At 34.6% G+C, this 19,616-nt stretch overlaps 1 protein-coding gene across 1 annotated transcript in view; it reads right to left on the reverse strand.

Moving 5' to 3' along the window:
- The window catches only part of LOC121487083 (phospholipid-transporting ATPase ABCA3-like), a 171,405-nt gene that overhangs the window by 102,603 nt on the left and 49,186 nt on the right, over positions 1-19,616 (reverse strand). Inside the window, exons 7-12 of the mRNA XM_041748529.1 lie at positions 17,617-17,876; positions 13,922-14,032; positions 12,922-13,039; positions 9,336-9,509; positions 7,281-7,462; positions 2,874-3,008 (exon numbers count right to left, since the gene is read on the reverse strand). Coding sequence (XP_041604463.1) covers positions 2,874-3,008; positions 7,281-7,462; positions 9,336-9,509; positions 12,922-13,039; positions 13,922-14,032; positions 17,617-17,876 — 980 coding nt within the window. The remainder of the gene's footprint in view (positions 1-2,873; positions 3,009-7,280; positions 7,463-9,335; positions 9,510-12,921; positions 13,040-13,921; positions 14,033-17,616; positions 17,877-19,616) is intronic.

Below are 19,616 nucleotides of genomic sequence, written 5' to 3' on the forward strand. Positions count from 1 at the left end.
TTCTATTCTGTTCTATTGAACTACGTATCTATTTTCATGCCAGTACTGTACTGTTTGATCACTACAGCTTTGTAATATAGCTTAAAGTCTGGATTATATTCTCTGATATTTTAATTATTGTGTACCATGGTACAGACCTTCTTGAGTTCATCTTGTTTGGAATTCTTTGTTTCTTGAACTTGAGTCTGTGTTTCTTTCCCCTGGTTAGGAAAGTTTTCAGTTATTATTTCTTCAAATAAGTGTTTTACCTCTATGTTTTTCTCTTCTTCTGGGATCTCTATATAATGTGAGTGTTTGTTCACTTGATGTTGTCCAAGAGATACCTTAACTGATCTTCATTTAAAACAATTCTTTTTGCTGTTTAGCTTGGGTGCTTTCCATTACCGTCTTCCTGATCACCGATCCATGCATCTGTTAATCTACTGTTGATTCTCTCTAGCATAGTTTTGATTTCAGTTTTTGTAGTCTCCCCCCTGAGTGGCTCTTTTTTATGTTTTCTATGTCAGCTACTTCTTCTAAACTTAAAGGAATGGTCTTTATCTTGCTTGTTATTTTCTATGTGTTCTCTCTCTTGTTTGCAGAAGCTGTTCAGGCAGTTCTCAGTTCTTCGGGTGGAAATGCTCGATAAATAGGTATAGATTTGTTGTGTCTGTGGAGAAGACGAGTTCAGGATCTACCTACATCACCATCTTGGATTGGAACTCAGCTTCTTGTATGTTAAAACTTCAATAGAATGGTTTAAAAAACAAATGGGTATTGCCTAGCTGATATTGCTTTTTTCAAATATGATAAATTATAGAAACATCCAGAAAACTGTTTGAATTTACTATCTGAATTGGAATAAAACTGATACCTTGTAAGTTGTTGTGCTATTACAATAAAATAGAATTCAACAACAACAAAAAAGTGGTGTGTGGCTACCATAACATTAGTAAAAGTACGTTTAAGAGAAGAACATTGCCAAGGATAAAGTGTATCATTATATAATGATAAAGAGATCAACTTTTCAAGAACACATAATTTTCCTAAACGTTTGTGCACCCAATAACAGAGCGAAAAATATAAGGCCAAAGAGCTACAGAGAAAAATAGGAAAAATGTGGTTATTTTTAAGGACTTCAATACTTTTCTCTCAATAATTGTTAGAATGTGTAGAATCATTAAAGGATATAGAATACTTTATAAGGGCAGTCCCGGTGGTGCAGCGGTTTAGCGCCGCCTGCAGTGGGGGGGGGGGGTGATCCTGGAGACCCCGGATCGAGTCCCACATTGGGCTTCCTGCATGGAGCCTGCTTCTCCCTCTGCCTGTGTCTCTGCCTCTCTCTTGCTCTCTCTGAATGAATAAATAAATAAATCTTAAAAAAAAGAATACTTAATAAATTACCAACTAACTTAACTAACATTTAGGTATTACTCTAAGAACCAATAGCAGATTACACATTATTTTCAAGTATGTATATAACATGTATTTAGACAGATGACTGAGCTATAAAACAAGGATCAATAAATCTAAAGGATTCATGTCATACAAAGTATCTTCTCTTACCAGAATCAGAATTAGATTAGAAATTAGTACCAGAAAGATCTCTGGAAAATCCCCAAGTAACTGCAAACTAAATAATACAAATTGTACAAAAGCTCTTCTGGAAAAGTAAAGAGGAAATACTTCCCAACGTGTTCTATGAGGTTAGCATTATTCCAATATCAAAACTAGAAAAATGCCTTACAAAAAATGAAAGCAACAGATCAATATTCATCATTAACCTAAGTGAAAACATTCTCAACAAATTTAAGAAAAGTAATTCCATAAAAATAGATGATAGAGTTTTACTTTCGGGAAATCAGCATGAAGAACTCCACAGACACACTCCCCAGTGAAACAAGAAAAGCTGTGAAAATTAAAAAACAAAACAATAATCACATAAAATATTTAGGAGTTGTCCTAAGGGCATGCAGCAAATGAAAAAACATTTATTTAAAAAATTCTACTACAACTTGGTAAATAACAGACTTACTGTTTTTAATATCCTACTCAAGTTTGTCATTCTAGGAATTATTCTAGTTTCCTCCTCTTCCTTCAATGTCCACTATCCCCCAGTATTCTCAGTTCTGTTGGAAATCTTTTAGATCTGTCCGTTTCTCTTATGTACACTTTCACAACCCTTATCCAAGTCTTATCAAAAATACCATCCAGTCTTCTTTTTCCCACTTTTCTTCTCAAGTCCCCATTCTTCAAAACCTTGTTTTCCATATTGTAGTCAAAATGATCATTAAAACACATACATAATACTCCTCCAGTGCTTTAAACCAATCAATGGCTTCCCAATGAAACCATTTACTATCATTCTTTTACCTCTAAATATATTGGTTTTCTTTTTGTTCCTCAAACACATGAACATCTTTCTCACCTCAGGGTCTTTGAATTTGCTATTTGTCTACTTATGGTATTCTTCTCTTACTTAGCTTTTCAAATAATTAGCTCTCATTCTTCAGGTTTCAGCTCAAAGGTCATCTCTTTGGAGAGATTTCCTTTTAACTACATTTAGTGTCATCCCCTCCACTCACACTCAAATGTTATTATTGTATCGTCAAGTTTATTTTCTTCACAGAATTTATTACAAAATTCAAATATCACTTGTTCTAAGCCTATCAGAAAAGAGTAGAAGCAAGCATGATGAATGGAGTAAATACTATGCTGTAAGGATATATCTATATTTATATGTTCTATGAATGTCTCTCTTAAATTAGAACTATATTGATTATGACTCTTAATTAAGCATCTTAAGTGTTTTCTAGAAATGGCCAGTTATAAACCCAGGGTATAGTACATGGCTTTCAGTTTTAGCAGGAGAAAGAGACCTTTGAAACAAATACCTTGTGTAAATGTTTGATCTGGATACCTGCCACCAAACTAGTAGGTTCAGCCTCAAAATGCTTGTTTGGAGTTTGTCCACAATTTTTCACTTCTTTTTTCTCTCTAATTTTTGTTTCACCAAGCCAGTATGAGCGCTACAAAGAAAGCCAAAATGAAATTACCAAAATGAACTTTCAGAACCAAAGCATTCCATCTGAACAGATCTATAATGAATAAAGTGACTGACTTAGTAATCAAAATCTGCCTACAGGGGTACCTGGGTGGCTCAGTGGTTAAGCATCTGCCTTCGGCTCAGGGCATGATCCCAGGGTCCTAGGATCAAGTCCCATATCGGGCTCCCTATGGGGATCCTGCTTCTCCCTATGTCTCTGTCTCTCTCTCTTACGTCTATCATGAACAAGTAAATAAAATCTTTAAAGAAAAAACCTGCCTACAAAGAAAAGTCCAGGGCCAGATGTCTTCACTGGTACCTAACATTTAAACAATAGCAACAATTATTCTCCAAGCTGTCCAAAAAGCTTAAGAGAGAGGAACATTCTCCAAGCTGTCCAAAAAGCTTAAGAGAGAGGAACTCAGCATTACTTGAAAAGCAAATGCCAAAGTTAGGCAAAGATATCACAAGGAAAGAAACCACAGGCCAATATCCCTTTTAATACAGATTTAAAAATCTTCAAAAAATACTCATAAATTAAACCTAATAGCATATCAAAAGGAATATTCATCATAACAAAGTGGGAGTTATCCCAGGAATGCAGGGTACTCCAACATACAATAACCAATCAATGAAATATATCACATTAACAGAGCCAATGGGAAAGAAAACATACAATTATTTCAACTGATGCAAATAAAGCCTCTGACAAAGTGTCTCATGATAAAGACAATTGGAAAACTAGGAATAGTTTCCTGAAATTCATTAGGGAATTTGTGAAAAAACCCACAGCTAATATCAGACTCAAGAGTGAAAGACTTAAAGCTTTTCTTCTAAAATCAGGGATAAGACAAGGATACCTGCTTTCATTCTTGCTATTCACCACTGTCCTGGGATATTAGCCAGAACAATAAGGCAAGAAAAAGAAATAAAAGACATTCAAATTGGAAAAAGAGAGGAAAACTGTATTTGAAGATATCACGATACTACAATTTAAGGTGCCCAGAGAATCCTCCCCTACACACACTATGAGAGCTAACAGACAAATTCAGCAAAGATGCAGGGTACAAGATCAATATGTATACACCAGTTGTGTTTGTGTATACCAGCTATGAACAATCCAAAAAGAAAACTCTAACAGTTCTATTTACAATAGCATCCAAAAGAGTAAAATACTTAGGAATAAAATTAACCAGAATGGCGAATGACACACACTGAGACTATAAAACCTCAATGAAAGAATTTAATGAAGACAATAAATGGAAAGTTAAAAGAGAAAAAGATAGTTCATGGACTGAAAGACAATTTTTAGGGGAGGGGTGATTCTGAGATCATCACTGTGATCTCTGCACTGATTCCCAGAGCTCCCTGCATCACTGGGTTCCAAGGATAAACAGTGCAGACATACTCTTTTCTGGCTGCCTTCCTTTCCTGTCTCATTTTACCTTTCTCTGACCCTTCCAAATAAATTCCAAACCCTGTGAAAGAAAACATATTTAATATGGCAATACTACTTAAAGTAATCAACAGATTCACAGTAATTCCTATAAATATTCACTTTTACAGATATAGAAAAACTGATTCTCAAGTTCTTTTGGAACTTCCAGGGCTCCATAATAGCCAAAACAATCTTGAAAAAGAAGAGAAAAGCTGGATGACTTACACTTTCAGATTTCAAAATCTATTATAAAACTATAGTAACCAAACAGTGTGGTACTGACATAAGGACAGACATATGGGCCAATGGAATAAAATTGAGGATCCAAAAATAAAACTATACATCTATGGCCAACTGATTTTCAACAGGGGTGTTAAGACCACTCAATGGATAAAGAACAGTCTTCTCAAAGAATGGTTTTAGGACAAAAGGATATCCACAACCAAAAGAATAAAGTTGAATCCTTACTTCATACTATATAAACATCAACTTAAAATTGATCAGTGATTTATTTTATTTATTTATTTATTTTTTTAAATTTTTATTTATTTATGATAGTCACAGAGAGAGAGAGAGGCAGAGACACAGGCAGAGGAAGAAGCAGGCTCCATGTACCGGAGCCTGATGTGGGATTCAATCCGGGGTCTCCAGGATCACGCCCTGGGCCAAAGGCAGGCGCCAAACCGCTGCGCCACCCAGGGATCCCTGATCAGTGATTTAAATTTAACAGATAAAACCATCAAATTCTTTTTTTTAACCATCAAATTCCTAGAAGAAAACACAAGGGTAAATTTTGATGACTTTGGATTTGGCAATACCTCCTTAGATGTGACACAAAATTCACAACCGATAAAACGATTTTTAAATTGGTTTTAATCAAAGTCAAAAATTATTGTCCATGAAAGAGTACTAAGAAGAGAGTGAGAAGAAAATCCACAGAATTAAAGAAAATATATATAAATCATGTATCTGATAAGGCTCTACTGTCCAGAATATATAAAAAGATAACCCAGTTAAAAAAAGTCACAGACCTTGAATAGACATTTCTGTAAGTAACATGTTCAATGGCCAAAAAGCAAGCCCATGAAAATATCTCAAAATGATTAGTCATTAGTGAAATGCTAATCAAAACCACGAGATACCACTTTATCCCACAAGAATGGTTATAATAAAGGGAAAAGAGAATAACAAGGGTTTGTGAGGCTGTGGAGAAATTGGAACCCTAGTACATTGGTTGTGGGAAAGTACAAATGGTGCGGCTATTGCAGAAAATAGTTTAGTGGTTCCTGAAAACATGAAACAAAGAATTATCCTAAGTACTAGCAATTATACTCCTATGTATATTCCCAAAAGAACTGAAACAGGTATTCAAGCAAATACTTAAAGACAAATATTCACAGCAGCACTATTCAAACATCTAAAAGATGCCCTACATTTCTAACTACAGGTTGATAAAGGAATTGTTCTATATACATACAATGGAATATTATTCAGCAACCCAAGAGTGAGGTGCTGACATATATTAATGTAAACTTAAAAAACATTATATTAAGTGAAAGAAGCCTGACCCAAATGGTCACACATTTCATAATTCTATTTATATGAAACATCCAGGATATGAGTTCATAGAAAAAGAAAGCTGATTAGTGATTGCTACAGTCTTGGGTAAGGAAAAATGGGATGTGATTTCTTAATGGGTATACAATTTTATTTTTGGGTAATAAAAATATTTTGGAACTAGATATGTGCAAGTACATTGTAAATGTACTAAATTCCACTGCTCTTTTCACTTCAAAGTGGTTAATTTTAACTTACATGACTTTCATCTTAATTAAAAATTTTAATGTGAAAAAAGAAAAGAGGTACTACAAAAACTTGAAAACACTCTGGCATGGTTTACTATGTGGCTCTTGTATACCTTCAGCAATTGATGTTTGCAGCAAAATTATGTATGATTTATATCTCTAGGATTTAGAAGCAAAAATCGTTTTGAAATGTTAGTGTTCATGGTTTGTCTCCCTCTCTAATTTTTCCCACGCAGTTCCCCTCAAACCATGAGAGACTCCTAACTCTGGGAAACAAACAAAGGGTTGCGGAAGGGGAACTGGGTGGGGGATGGGGTAACTGGGTGACAGGTACTGAGGGTACTTGATGGAATAGCACTGGGTGTTATACTATATGCTGGCAAATTGAATTTAAATTTAAAAAAATGTAAATAAAATAAAAGACAAGGTATAAATGGGAAAAAAAAGAAATGTTAGTGTTCAGAAGTAAGGACAAAATGGAATTACTCAACAATGAAGTTACAGCCACTGCATTTTATCACACTCAGAATACTATTTTTGTATTACATATTATTCAATAATGGCAAGAGTATAGAGGGCAAGATGCAGAAATTCTCCTACTGTATGTAAACTGGTCTAATCCTTGAAAGGAAACAGGTGGTAAGAACACAGATATGGAAAATACCCAATCCTTTACTCACTAGGATCTAAGAAATCATCATATATTATTTAGCTGGGAACAACTTTTGCAGACTTTCATATTTCTTTATTCTCCAATCTAATCTACTATGTACCATGTGGCTGAAGAAGAGTTCTATTACTCATAGTTCTTAATGTATGGTGTCTTATCCACGGATTGTACATTTGGACATGTGGAGGGCTTTAAGAGATCAAGAAATGGCTAGCATTTTCATATGGCTGGTATACACAAAAAAATGATTCTACCAGACCTTTTGATTGGACTATAAATATTATTTGAAATAGGTTCATAAGGACTATGGCTTTCTCCAGTAACACCAGCATTAGTACTCACCAAAAGAAAAAAGTACCATGGTTGGGGCACACCACACTGCCCTGGAAAGATGGTTTCCATATACCAGGTCACAAGGCCATATAAGAAAGCATCAAGTAAAAGCATTAACAAAATATAGCCAAATATGAGGTTATCCTCAAGGTTGACTGGTCTCCAAATGTTATCCCATCTAACACCAATTTCTGAAACAAAAAGGAGATACTATAGATGACTCTGTGAAATAGCAAAGAAAAAAGATTGATAGTTTAAATCCTGTCACTGTAAATAACCTACGTGTTAATACCTTTATTATTTACGTCATCTAAGAAAATGATGAAATATGTAATAACAATGGGTTCTTCCCACCTAACTTCACAATCTACAAAAATAAATAAGAATTACTAAGACGAGGTCAGTGAATGAAACAAAAATAATGAAAAAAGCGAGCCTATTAGATCCTATTTTTCTATCCCCTCATCCTAAATTCACATTTAAACTACCGTCAGAATACACAAATCTGGAAAAATATTCAATAGCACTAGAGATGAATGCTGACTACAAAGCAGAAGAGAAAGATGTTTTGCTTAAATAGAGTTCTGGGACACCTGGTGGCTCAGTTGGTTAAGTGTCTCAACTCTTGATTTTGGCCCAGGTCATGATCTCAGGGTCATGAGATAGAGCACTGCGTCAGGCTCTGTGCCCAATGATGAGCCTGCCTGAGATTCTCTTTCTCTCTCTTTCTGCTCCTCTTCCTCTGCTCACACATGTGTGCACTCTCTTAAAGAAAGAGACGAAGAAAGAAAGAAAGAAAGAAAGAAAGAAAGAAAGAAAGAAAGAAAGAAAGAAAGAAGAAAGAAAAGTTCTGATAGAAGAGAAAAATAAAGTCATCAAAAAAAGGTAATCCTTTGTTCTATTTCTTCTATTTCTGGACAGAGTGTAGCAAAACTAAAAAGCATGGGGGCTTGCAGTGAACTCCAAAAAAGACATTTCATGAATATGGTCAATGAAACTTGTCTTTTCTTCAGCTTCAGCCTCCCTTTCCTATAGACCAGCACCATAAGAAGGATATTCATCAGCACTGCATCTTTGAAAAAGCTATAAAAAGGTAACCATTTAAGAAAAAAATATTTAGTAGTATTAAAAATCATCAAAATGAAAGCAATTTTGAGAGGCAGTGAACAGAAAATTAGAAACGACAACAAAAGAGGTAGAATGCAAGTTTTATGAAGTCTGCTGTACCGTGAGAAATCCTCCTACCTATATAGGAATAATACAGAAAAGAAACAATAACTAAATACAATAAACTAATCCAATAAAAAATAATTCAATTAGAAAACCAAAATGTATACATCCTATTGCAGATTAAGCCAATGAAAACCCCACATCTAGATAAATTCTAGTGAAATTTTTATTGTTTCATATACAAAGAAAGAATAATGCAAGTATCCATATAGAAATCATATGTATATTCTTCTGACTGGCACAGGATTTTGTTCACAGGTGAAAAAATTAAGTCCTCAATCATCTTCATTAATCAATAAGTGCAATGAAATTCCCACTAAATCCCAGTAAGATTTTTCATAAATTTTGACAAAGTCATCCTAAAGTTCAAGTAGAAAGCAAAGTGACAAGAATAAAGAACAAGGTCAGGGGCAGCCCGGGTGGCTCAGTGGTTTACCGCCACCTTCAGCCCGGGGCGTGATCCTGGAGACCCGGGATCAAGTCCCACGTCGGGCTCCCTGCATGGAGCCTGCTTCTCCCTCTCCCTATGTCTCTGCTTCTCTCTGTGTCTCTCATGAATAAATAAATAAAGTCTTTTTTTTTTTTAAAGAACAAGGTCTGTAGATAAGACTAACAGAGGCTTCTTGTGGAGAGATGGGAACTTCTAATTTTTCACTCCTTTGATTTTTTTTTTTAGTTCACATAACTGTCTTTAACAATAAATAAACAAATCTAGGGATAAATAATTTGTATAAGATTTTCTTACTTCCTTACCCACTGTCCCACCCATGCTGCCTCAATTCCACCTTTCAAGAATCAAACAGCAAAGGCAAGATTTGCATGGCAAACACTTACGTTTTAATTCCAATTTGAGCAGACGACTAATTCCCAGTGCCAATGCAACATTTGAGCTGAGACAGACAGTCACTTTCTGGGTGAGGGTCATGTGTCCATAGTGTTTAATAATGGTATTAAATGGAAAGAAAGTGGCAAAATATAGGAGACTTCCAGCAGAAGCAGCCAAATGGACTGCAAATAAGGAAATTATAAGGTCAGTTTAAAGCTTGTGCAAAATAATGAATAACTTTTTCTACTACAGTATAGGGTAGTAAGCTCTATGAGGGAAGGATATTTGTCTTTCTTTTTCACCCTTCTATCACTGATGTCCGGCACACAGTATATACTCCCTGAATATGTGTTAAAAATGAATTAACAGTTAATGTGTAGAATATTTAGTCATTTAAACAAAGATTTACTCATGAGCACTTGGCTTGAGAAATTATAAATGTATACCATTATTATTTATTATTAATTATTAATAATTATTAGTGTTCCCAGAGTTTGAAGTATTGGGTAGACTATAAAGTTCTTTATGAAGTTTTAAACACATGCTTCCAATCAAAATCATGATGCCTAAAATAAAGAATAGTTGAATAAATAGATAATAACTACTGAGAGTTAGATGTGGTTATGTCCATAAGCATGGGATCTATAGACTAGAAAAAGAATTCTTGTTAGGATTATCATTGAGACGACATAAAATCAGCACCAAGGAAGAAAGTAAAAACACTCAAATCATGGTCAACTAATCTTCAATAAAGTAGGGATGAACATCCAATGGAAAAAAGTCTTTTCAACAAATGGTGCTGGGAACACTAGACAGCCACATGCAGAAGAATGAAACTGGACCACTTTCTTATGCCATACACAAAAATAAATTCAAAATGGATGAAAGACCTCAATGTGAGACAGGAAACTATAAAAATCCTGGAGGAAAACACAGCCAGTAACCTCTTCCATCTTGGCCGTAGTACCTTCTTACTAGACATGTTGCTGGAGGAAGGGAAACAAAAGCAAAAATGAACTTTTGGGACTTCAAGATAAAAAGCTTCTGCATGTTGAAGGAAACAATCAATTAAAACTAAAAGGCAACCTATGGAATGGGAGAAGATATTTGCAAATGACATTATCTGATAAAGGGTTAGCATCCAAAATTGACGGGATGAGCACTGGGTGTTATTCTGTATGTTGGTAAAATGAACACCAATAAAAAATTAATTTATTAAAAAAATAAAAAAATAAAGACCTTATCAAACCCAACACCCAAAAAACAAATAATCCAGTTAAGAAATGGGCAAAAGACAAAAATAGACCTTTTTCCAAAGAAGACACCCAGATGGCCAACAGACACATAAAAAGATGCTCAACATCACTTAGCTTCAGGGAAATACAAATCAAAGCTATGATGAGATACCACCTCACATCTGTCAGAATGGCTAAAATTAACGACAATGGAAACAACAGATATTGGCAAGTATATGGAGAAAGGGGGAACCCTTTTACACTGGGATTGCAAACTGGTACAGCCACTCTGGACAAAAGTATGAAGGTTCCTAAAAAGTTAAAAATAAAACTATCCTAAAACCCAGCAATTGCACTCCTAGGCATTTACCTAAAGGATGCAAAAATACTGATTCGAAGGGACTCATGCACCCTGATGTTTATATAGCAGCATTATCAACAATATATAGTGGAATATTACTTAGCTATCAAAAAGAATGAAATCTTGCTATATACAATGACATGGATGGAACTACTAAATGAAACAAGTCAGAGAGAGACAAATACCATATGACTTCACTCATGTGTGGAATTAAGAAACAAAACAGATGAACATGGGCGAAAGGGGAAAGAAAAAGAGAGGGAGGTAAACCATAAGAGACTCTTAACTACAGAGAACAAATGAGGGTTGATGGAGGGAGGTGGGGGGATTGGCTAAATGGTTGGTGGGTATTAAGGAGGGCAGTTGCTGTAATGAGCATGGGGTGTTATGTGGAAGTGATGACTCACCAAATTCCACTCCTGAAACCATTATTATACTATATGCTAACTAACTAGAATTTAAATAAAATCTTGAAACAAAAAATAAATAAGACAAACTTAAAAAGACACTCATATTAAATTACAATGATATAAACTATCTTTTTCTTTCTTTCAATCACTTTATTGAGATATTACTGACATATAAAGAGCTGTACATGCTTAATGTAAACAATTTGATGAGTTTGGAGGTAGGTATGTACACCTTGTGAATACATCACAATCTATGCTATAAACATACCTATCACCTCCCAAAGTTTCCATCTGCTCTCTTTTTCTCTCCCTCTGTCCTCCTCATTATTTCTTTTTTTTGATGTGAATACTTAACATAAAAGGTACCTCTTAGCAAGCTTTTTAAGTGTACAGTACTGTACTGTTAACTACAGGCACTATGTTGTAGATGTTTAAGGCACTTATTCATCTTGCATAATGAAACTCTAACGCTATTACCCTTTGACTAATACCTCCTTGCTTCCCTTTTCCCCAACTTCCTGGCAACCACCATTCTAGGCTGTGTGTGTGTGTGTGTGTGTGTGTGTGTGTGTGTATGTATATATCATATAGTATTGTTTTCCTGTATCTTGCTTGTTTCACTTAACAATGGCCTCTAGGTTTCTGTTTTTACAAATGGCAGAATCTCCTTCTTTTATAAGGCAGAAAAAAACCTCTTTGTATTATATACCACGTTTTTTTAAACCATTCATCTGACGAAGGACATTTAGGTTGCTTCCATGTCTTGGCCATTGTGAATAATGTTATAGTGAATATGACAGTGATTGTTTGTTTGTTTATTTATTTATTTATCTTTTTAATTGATCTTTTTATTTTTTCATAATGATAAGGGTACCATTCCCTATTTCCCCCATCTCTCTATTCACCTCCTCTTTGGTCATATTCAGTTTGCTCTCCATAAATAAGAGTATGTTTCTTGGTTTATCTCCCTCTTTTTCCTTTTTCTCATTTGTTTTGTTTCTTAAATTCACATATGAGTGAAATCATATGGCATATGTCTTTCTCTGACTTACTTATTTTTAGCATAATACTCTCTAGCTTCATCCACATCTTGTAAATGGCAGGACTTCATTCTTTTTTATGGCTGAATAATATTCTGTTGTATATTCATACACCACACCTTCTCTATTTGTTTATCAACTGATGGACATCTGAGCTGCTTCCACATTTTGGCTATTGTAAATAATGCTATGAACATAGGGGTGCATGTATCCTTTTGAATTAGTGTTTTTGTATTTTGGGATAGACACCCCCAGTACTGTGATTACTGAATCGCAGGGTAGTTTTTTAACTTTTTGAAGGGATGGGTGAAACAAGTGAAGGGGATTAAGAGCACACTCATTGTGATGAGCACTGAGTAATGTACAAAATTGTTGAATCACTATATTGTATACTTGAAACTAATATATTTAACACTGTATATTAATTACAGTGTTTTTAATTATTAAACAATTAATTAATTAATAATTATTAACACTGTATATTAATTACAGTTACAGAATTTAATAAACACCCCAAAAATCTGTTACAGGGTGAGTTTTAGACTTACCTTTATTGAAGAATGTGCTAACCATAAATGCAAAGAATATTGAAGCAATGGCATAACACATAAGAAAGACAAAGATGAAACTACTGTCACTGAAGCGAAAGATTGGCTCACTGAAAATCTACAAGAAAACAATTATGACATCATGTAAGGTACACCATAAATACTATCACATAACCATAAGAGAAGAAAGAGAAAATGATACCCCTAATGAGATAGATCACTACTCAGTGATTGAAACTCAAAGAGATGGAAAATTAACTAAGTAATTTATTTTTTACATAAAGGTTTATGTTTTTTCTCAGATATACAGCAGCCTCTGACTTTCCACAGCAGAAATAGTTAGGGTAAGGCTGCAATCAACTAGAAGATGTCTAACACAGAAGCTATTAAACACATGTAGCTAACAAACACTTAAAATGTAGCAAGTGTGACTTAATTTTTTTCATTTATTTCTCTTTAGATTAAAAAATGAAGGCAGCGTTTAATACAGATCAAGTATTTCTGATGAAAATATAGTATATGAATTCAGATATGCTGTAAATATAAAACATACACTAGAGTGCATGTTTTATACACAGTACAAAAAGGATCAGGGGTGCCTGGTGGCTCAGTTGGTTAAGCATCTGCCTTTGACTTGGGTCACGATCCTGGCATCACTGCTTAGTGGCGAGTCTGTTTCTCCCTCTGCCCCTTCACTCTGCTCATGTTCTCCCTCTCTTTCTCTCAAATAAATAAAAATAAATAAAATAAGATAAAATAAAATAAAAATAATGTAAAACTCTTTATTTTAAAATTGGTTCTAAAAAATAAAATAAAATTGGTTCTATGTTCAATTAATAATTTGTTCATATTAGGCTAAATTTAAAATATCATTAACATAATTTCACCTGTTCTTTATAGTTTTAAAATTTTCTACTGGCCACTAAAAAACCTTCCAGTATTACATATATGACTTGTGGTATTTCTACTGGACAGCATGAAATTAGATACTTGCCTTGGCAGAGAATAAAACACATATCAAAGAGATAATAATGATATAAAAAAAGAAGAATGTGAAGAAATAGGCAGCCCAGATGATCCAGTTTTGAAGTCCAATTATAAGCTGGTACTCCTATAGGAAAATCAACACAAGTCAAATATTACATGTATCAAAAATTCATACCACTTACATACATTTTTTCTACTTAAATTCCCATGAAAAACTATGTAAATGGTTAATATCATCTCCATGTTATGAATGAGAAAAATCACGGCTCAGAAACTGTGCTGTTCAATATTATGCATTTAGGGCAATGCTGGCATTAAAATATTTCTCCTGAGTTCAGAGATCTTTCTTCATTACTACACCTAGTATTAGACCAAAAAGGAAAACATCTAAAATTAACCTTCAAAATCTTACGTCCTCTTTTTCTATTATACTCTACTTCTGGGAGTATGAGAGAGATGTGTCTATTTTTTTTTTTTTAATCCAATTGTACGTTAGAAGTCGATTATACTTCTTAGGCTTGTTCCTTGTAGACAATGTGTCTTTTTCCTCACTCTGGTTGCTTTCAAGATTTTCTTTTTGGTCTTTAATTCTCAACAGTTTGAATATGCTTTGTGTGTGTATGTGTATGCGTGTGTGTGGTATTTTTTCCTGCTTTGTGTTCCTTGAGCTTCTTAGATCTGTAATTTTGATGTCTATCATTAATTTTGAAAAATTCTCTGCCATTATTCCTTTGGCTCTATTCTCTTATCTCATTTTTTTGGGGGGGGGAATTTAAATTATGTATGCGTTATGCTATTTGATATTGTCCTACACTTCTTGAATACTTTATTCTGGGTTTTTACATTTTGTTTTGTCTTTGCATTTCAGTTCATATAACTTCAACTGTCTTATATTCAATTCTGTGATTCTTTCCTCAAGTCTAGTGATGAGCCCGTCAAAAGCATTTTTCATTTTTGTTAGCATGTCTAGATATTTTATGTCTAGATATTCTATTTTGACTCCTTATAGTATTGATCTCTCTGATAACTTTACCTATCTGATCTTGTATGTTACCTACTGTGCAGAGGAGTTCAAAAAGCAGGCCCAAGACTACTATTCTTAGAAATACATGTAATGAAAAAAAAAAAAGAAATACATGTAATGAGCACTGGGTGTTATATGCAATTGATGAATCACTAAACTCTCTATCTGAAAATGATAATACTCTATATGTTAATTAATTGAATTTACATAAAACAGCAAATTAATTTAAAAAATAAAGGCATGTTTGCAAGTTGGCCCTTGGCTGGTGTATGGTATCTTGGCTAGTAAACTGTTCCCTACACTGATACAAAACTTTCCCTAAATACAAATCAAAACCACCATGAGATACCACCTCACACCAGTGAGAATGGGGAACATTAACAAGGCAGGAAACCACAAATGTTGGAGAGGATGCAGAGAAAAGGAATCCTCTTACACTGTTGGTGGGAATGTGAACTGGTGCAGCCACTCTGGAAAACTGTATGGAGGTTCCTCAAAGAGTTAAAAATAGACCTGCCCTACGACCCAGCAATTGCATTGTTGGGGATTTACCCCAAAGATACAGATGCAACAAAACGCCGGGACACCTGCACCCCGATGTTTCTAGCAGCAATGTCCACAATCGCCAAACTGTGGAAGGAGCCTCGGTGTCCATCGAAAGATGAATGGATAAAGAAGATGTGGTTTATGTATACAATGGAATATTACTCAGCCATTAGAAATGACAAATACCCACCATTCGCTTCAACGTGGAGGGAACTGGAGGGTATTATGCTGAGTGAAATAAGTCAATCGGAGAAGGACAAACATTATATGGTCTCATTCATTTGGGGAATATAAATAATAGTGAAAGGGAATATAAGGGAAGGGAGAAGAAATGTGTGGGAAATATCAGAAAGGGAGACAGAACATAAAGACTCCTAACTCTGGGAAATGAACTAGGGGTGGTGGAAGGGGAGGAGGGTGGGGGGTGGGGGTGAATGGGTGACGGGCACTGAGGGGGGCACTTGACGGGAAGAGCACTGGGTGTTATTCTGTATGTTGGCAAATTGAACACCCATAAAAAATAAATTTATTATAAAAACAAAAAAACAAAAAAAAAACCCACAAAACTTTCCCTAAATGATAAGGGTAAGTGACTGTGCTAAAACTGTTTGTACAAACACTATGGTTTATGCTGAATATCTGCTTTCCAGGAGTGTGGAATTTTGGTATATGATAGGCAAATGGTGTCTACCTAACCAGCCCCCTTCAAAACATGAGGTGCTAAATCTGATGACTTCCCTGGCCACAAACATCACAAACATACTGCTGGATTTTCATTGCTGGGGCAAGAGTGGTCTCTGCGTGGCCCCTTGTGAGGTTAATTGAAGAAGCCTGCAGGTGAATTCCTCCAGGTTTTGCCTGTGTCATATCCTGTTATGAGCCAGCTATGTTTATTTCCTAGCTGTGAGCATATAATTAATGCTTAATTAAGTCCCATGAGTCCTTCTATAGACTTTCAGAAATTAGGGGCTGTCTTGAGGATACTGGACACATCTACCTTTCCCTTAGTGCCTTTAAATGATTAATTATAGTAATTTAAAATTCCTTATCTGGTATTTCCAACATCTATGTCATACCTGTGTCAGGTTCTGATAATTGATTTGCCTCTTTAGACTATGCTTTCTCTTAATTTTTGGTATGTTTAATAATTTTTTGTTGAAACCCACACATGTTATCTAGGGTAATAGATATCAAGGTGAAGGCCTAAGATGTAGGGTTTTATGTTAATTTAGCCAGGAGTTGCGCTGTCCTTGAAATTAACTCTTATTCTTGTTACTTCAATTTCTCTAGTGACACATTCTATCTCCTTGCATTCCTTCAGATTTTCTCTTCCTGCTGCTTCCAAGAGAAAAGTTTCTCTCTGAAATTCTGCCAGCTTGAAAAACTGATAAGTGGCATCAATATTCATTCTCCTTGTTTTATATTTCCTGCTACTGGGATGTAAATTATGTATGTGTTATGCTATTTGATATTGTCCTACACTTTTTGAATACTTTATTCTGGGTTTATACATTTTGTAAAATGTAAAACATTACACAAAGCATATTCAAACTGTTGAGAATTAAAGACCAAAAAGAAAATCTTGAAAGCAACCAGAGTGGGGAAAAATACACATTGTCTACAAGGAACAAGCATAAGAAGTATAATCGACTTCTAATGTACAATTGGATTAAAAAAATAGACACATCTCTCTTATACTCCTGGAAGTAGAGTATAATAGAAAAGAGAACTTAAGATTTTTTCCTTTTTGGTCCAATACTAGGTGTAGTAATGAAGAAAGATACCTGAACTCACCAATGATAAATATGTAGAAATAATCCAACTCTCCATACAAAAGAGCCCCACAGGCGTAAAAACATCTTCACAGAAACAGACAAACACAGGGGTGAAAAGAGAGGCAAACCAAAAAACAGACTCTTATTTATAGAGAACAAAATGAGGGTTGCTGGAGGGGAGGTGGATGGGAGGATGGGTTAAATGGGTGATGTGTATTAAAGAGGGCACTTGTGATGAGCACCAAGGGTTGTATGTAAGTGATGAAACTCTAAATTCTACTCCTGAAACTAATAGCACATTATATGTTAACTGACTAGAACTTAAATAATAACTTGAACAAAAAAAGAAAATAATTGAATTACCTTCAATCTTTTTTCCCTTTCCCAGACAATGTATCGCATGATGGAAAGTACAGTTGGAGAGAACATAAGTATGAACATCAAAGGGAGGAAGGAACTAATGATAAAAATTAATTCATCATGAGAATAAGCTGGGTGTGGAAATCTCCTTATAAAGATACTGGTACTATCAAACATGTTCCGGCTAGCATTGCTCTCATGATACAGCATGATGGCTTTGTCTAGGGCATGCTGTACAGCCAGGAACCCTTCTCTGATGTACCCTGTATATAAAACAAACATGGTCAAGTAAAACAGACTAAGGAACTGCTCGGATATATAAATAACAAGGCAATTCAATTAAGTCATAGCTCATCACCTACAGAACCCAAATTTCCTCCTATATTAAGGCTAATTGCACAAAATTACCCTGAGAACATATAGTTTTTATATGGAAGCAAGGGATACTTCTTCAGCTGAATCTGAATCACATCTTCCCAAAATTAAATACACTTTATGACAGTGGTAGGCTTGTTAATGCAATCTACATTGACAAAAATAATGCAGATTAAATATTAGAGAGATGAAGACTTGGAAATGTAAATAACAGAAATGAAGCTCAGAATCACATTTAAATTCTACAGAGTAATGCAGAATAGCCCTTAAAAATTGTTTCACTGAAACCAAGTCAACCATATAACTAAAAGGCAACTTAGAGTTTAATCTTTTTTTTTAAAGATTTTATTTATTTATTTATAAGAGACACACAGAGAAAGGCAGAGACACAGGCAGAGGGAGAAGCAAGCTCCCCGCTAGGAGCCAGATGCAGGATTGATCCCAGGACCTCGGGATCATGCCCTTAGGCATGAACATTTGAAGGCAAATGTTCAACCACTGAGCCACCCAGGTGTCCCAGGTTTATTTTGTTTTTATCATTTTTTAAAACTGAAACTAGGATTATTAATTTTGAACTTATCTATTTTTCTAATATGAACATTTAAAACTATAAGCTTCTTTCTAAACATGGCTTTAGCTATATCCCCCCAGTTTTGCTCCTAAATATTTTTTTTATAAATTTATTTTTTATTGGTGTTCAATTTGCCAACATATAGAATAACACCCAGTGCTCATCCTGTCAAGTGCCCACCTCAGTGCCCGTCACCCAGTCACCCCCACGCTCCCAAATCTTAAAGTTATGTTTTCTTTATTATTCAATTTAAAATATTTTCTACTTTCTTTATGACTTCTTTGACTCATGGATTATTTAGAAATGGTTGTTCAATGCCCACATATTTTTCTAATTATCTAATGTTTCCAATTATCTCATTGTTATCAGTCCCTAATTCCACTGTCATCAGAGAACACACTCTATATGATTTCAGTCTTTTTAATTTCAATGAGATTTATTTTATAACTCAGCCTGAGAGTTGTCTTGGTGAAAATGCCTTGTGCACTTAAAAAGAATGTGTATTCTAACACCGTTGAGTAATTGCTCAATCAATTCAGGGAAACATTTGAAAATGTTATTCGTATCATTTACTTCTTTACAATTTTTTTTGTTTAGATATTCTGTCAACTGATGAGAGAAGGATATTAATATCTCCATCAACAACGGTAGTATTGCCCAATTCTCCCTTTAGTTCTGTCAATTTTTGCTTCATGTATTTTGAAGCTGTTATTAGATGCATACATATTTATAATTGTTATATCCTTCTGATCAACTGGCCCTTTGTCTTGAAATCTGTTTTATTGGATATGTGTATATCTGCTCCAGTCATTTTATGGGTATTGTCTTTAATCACATTTAAGATTCTTTTTCTACACATATTTTTTTTCTGCCCTCTTCTCTTTTATCTGTCAGGGACTCTATACATATGTTAAAACTTTTGGTGTTGCTCCACATTTCACTGAAACTCCATTTTTTAATTTTTTGTTTTTCAAATTGAATACATTTTATTTTTTTATTTTTTTATTTTTTCATTTTATTTTTTTTAAAAGATTTTATTGATTTATTCATGAGAGAC

This window comes from Vulpes lagopus, chromosome 3 (genome assembly GCF_018345385.1).
Source record: "Vulpes lagopus strain Blue_001 chromosome 3, ASM1834538v1, whole genome shotgun sequence".
Lineage (NCBI taxonomy): Eukaryota > Metazoa > Chordata > Mammalia > Carnivora > Canidae > Vulpes > Vulpes lagopus.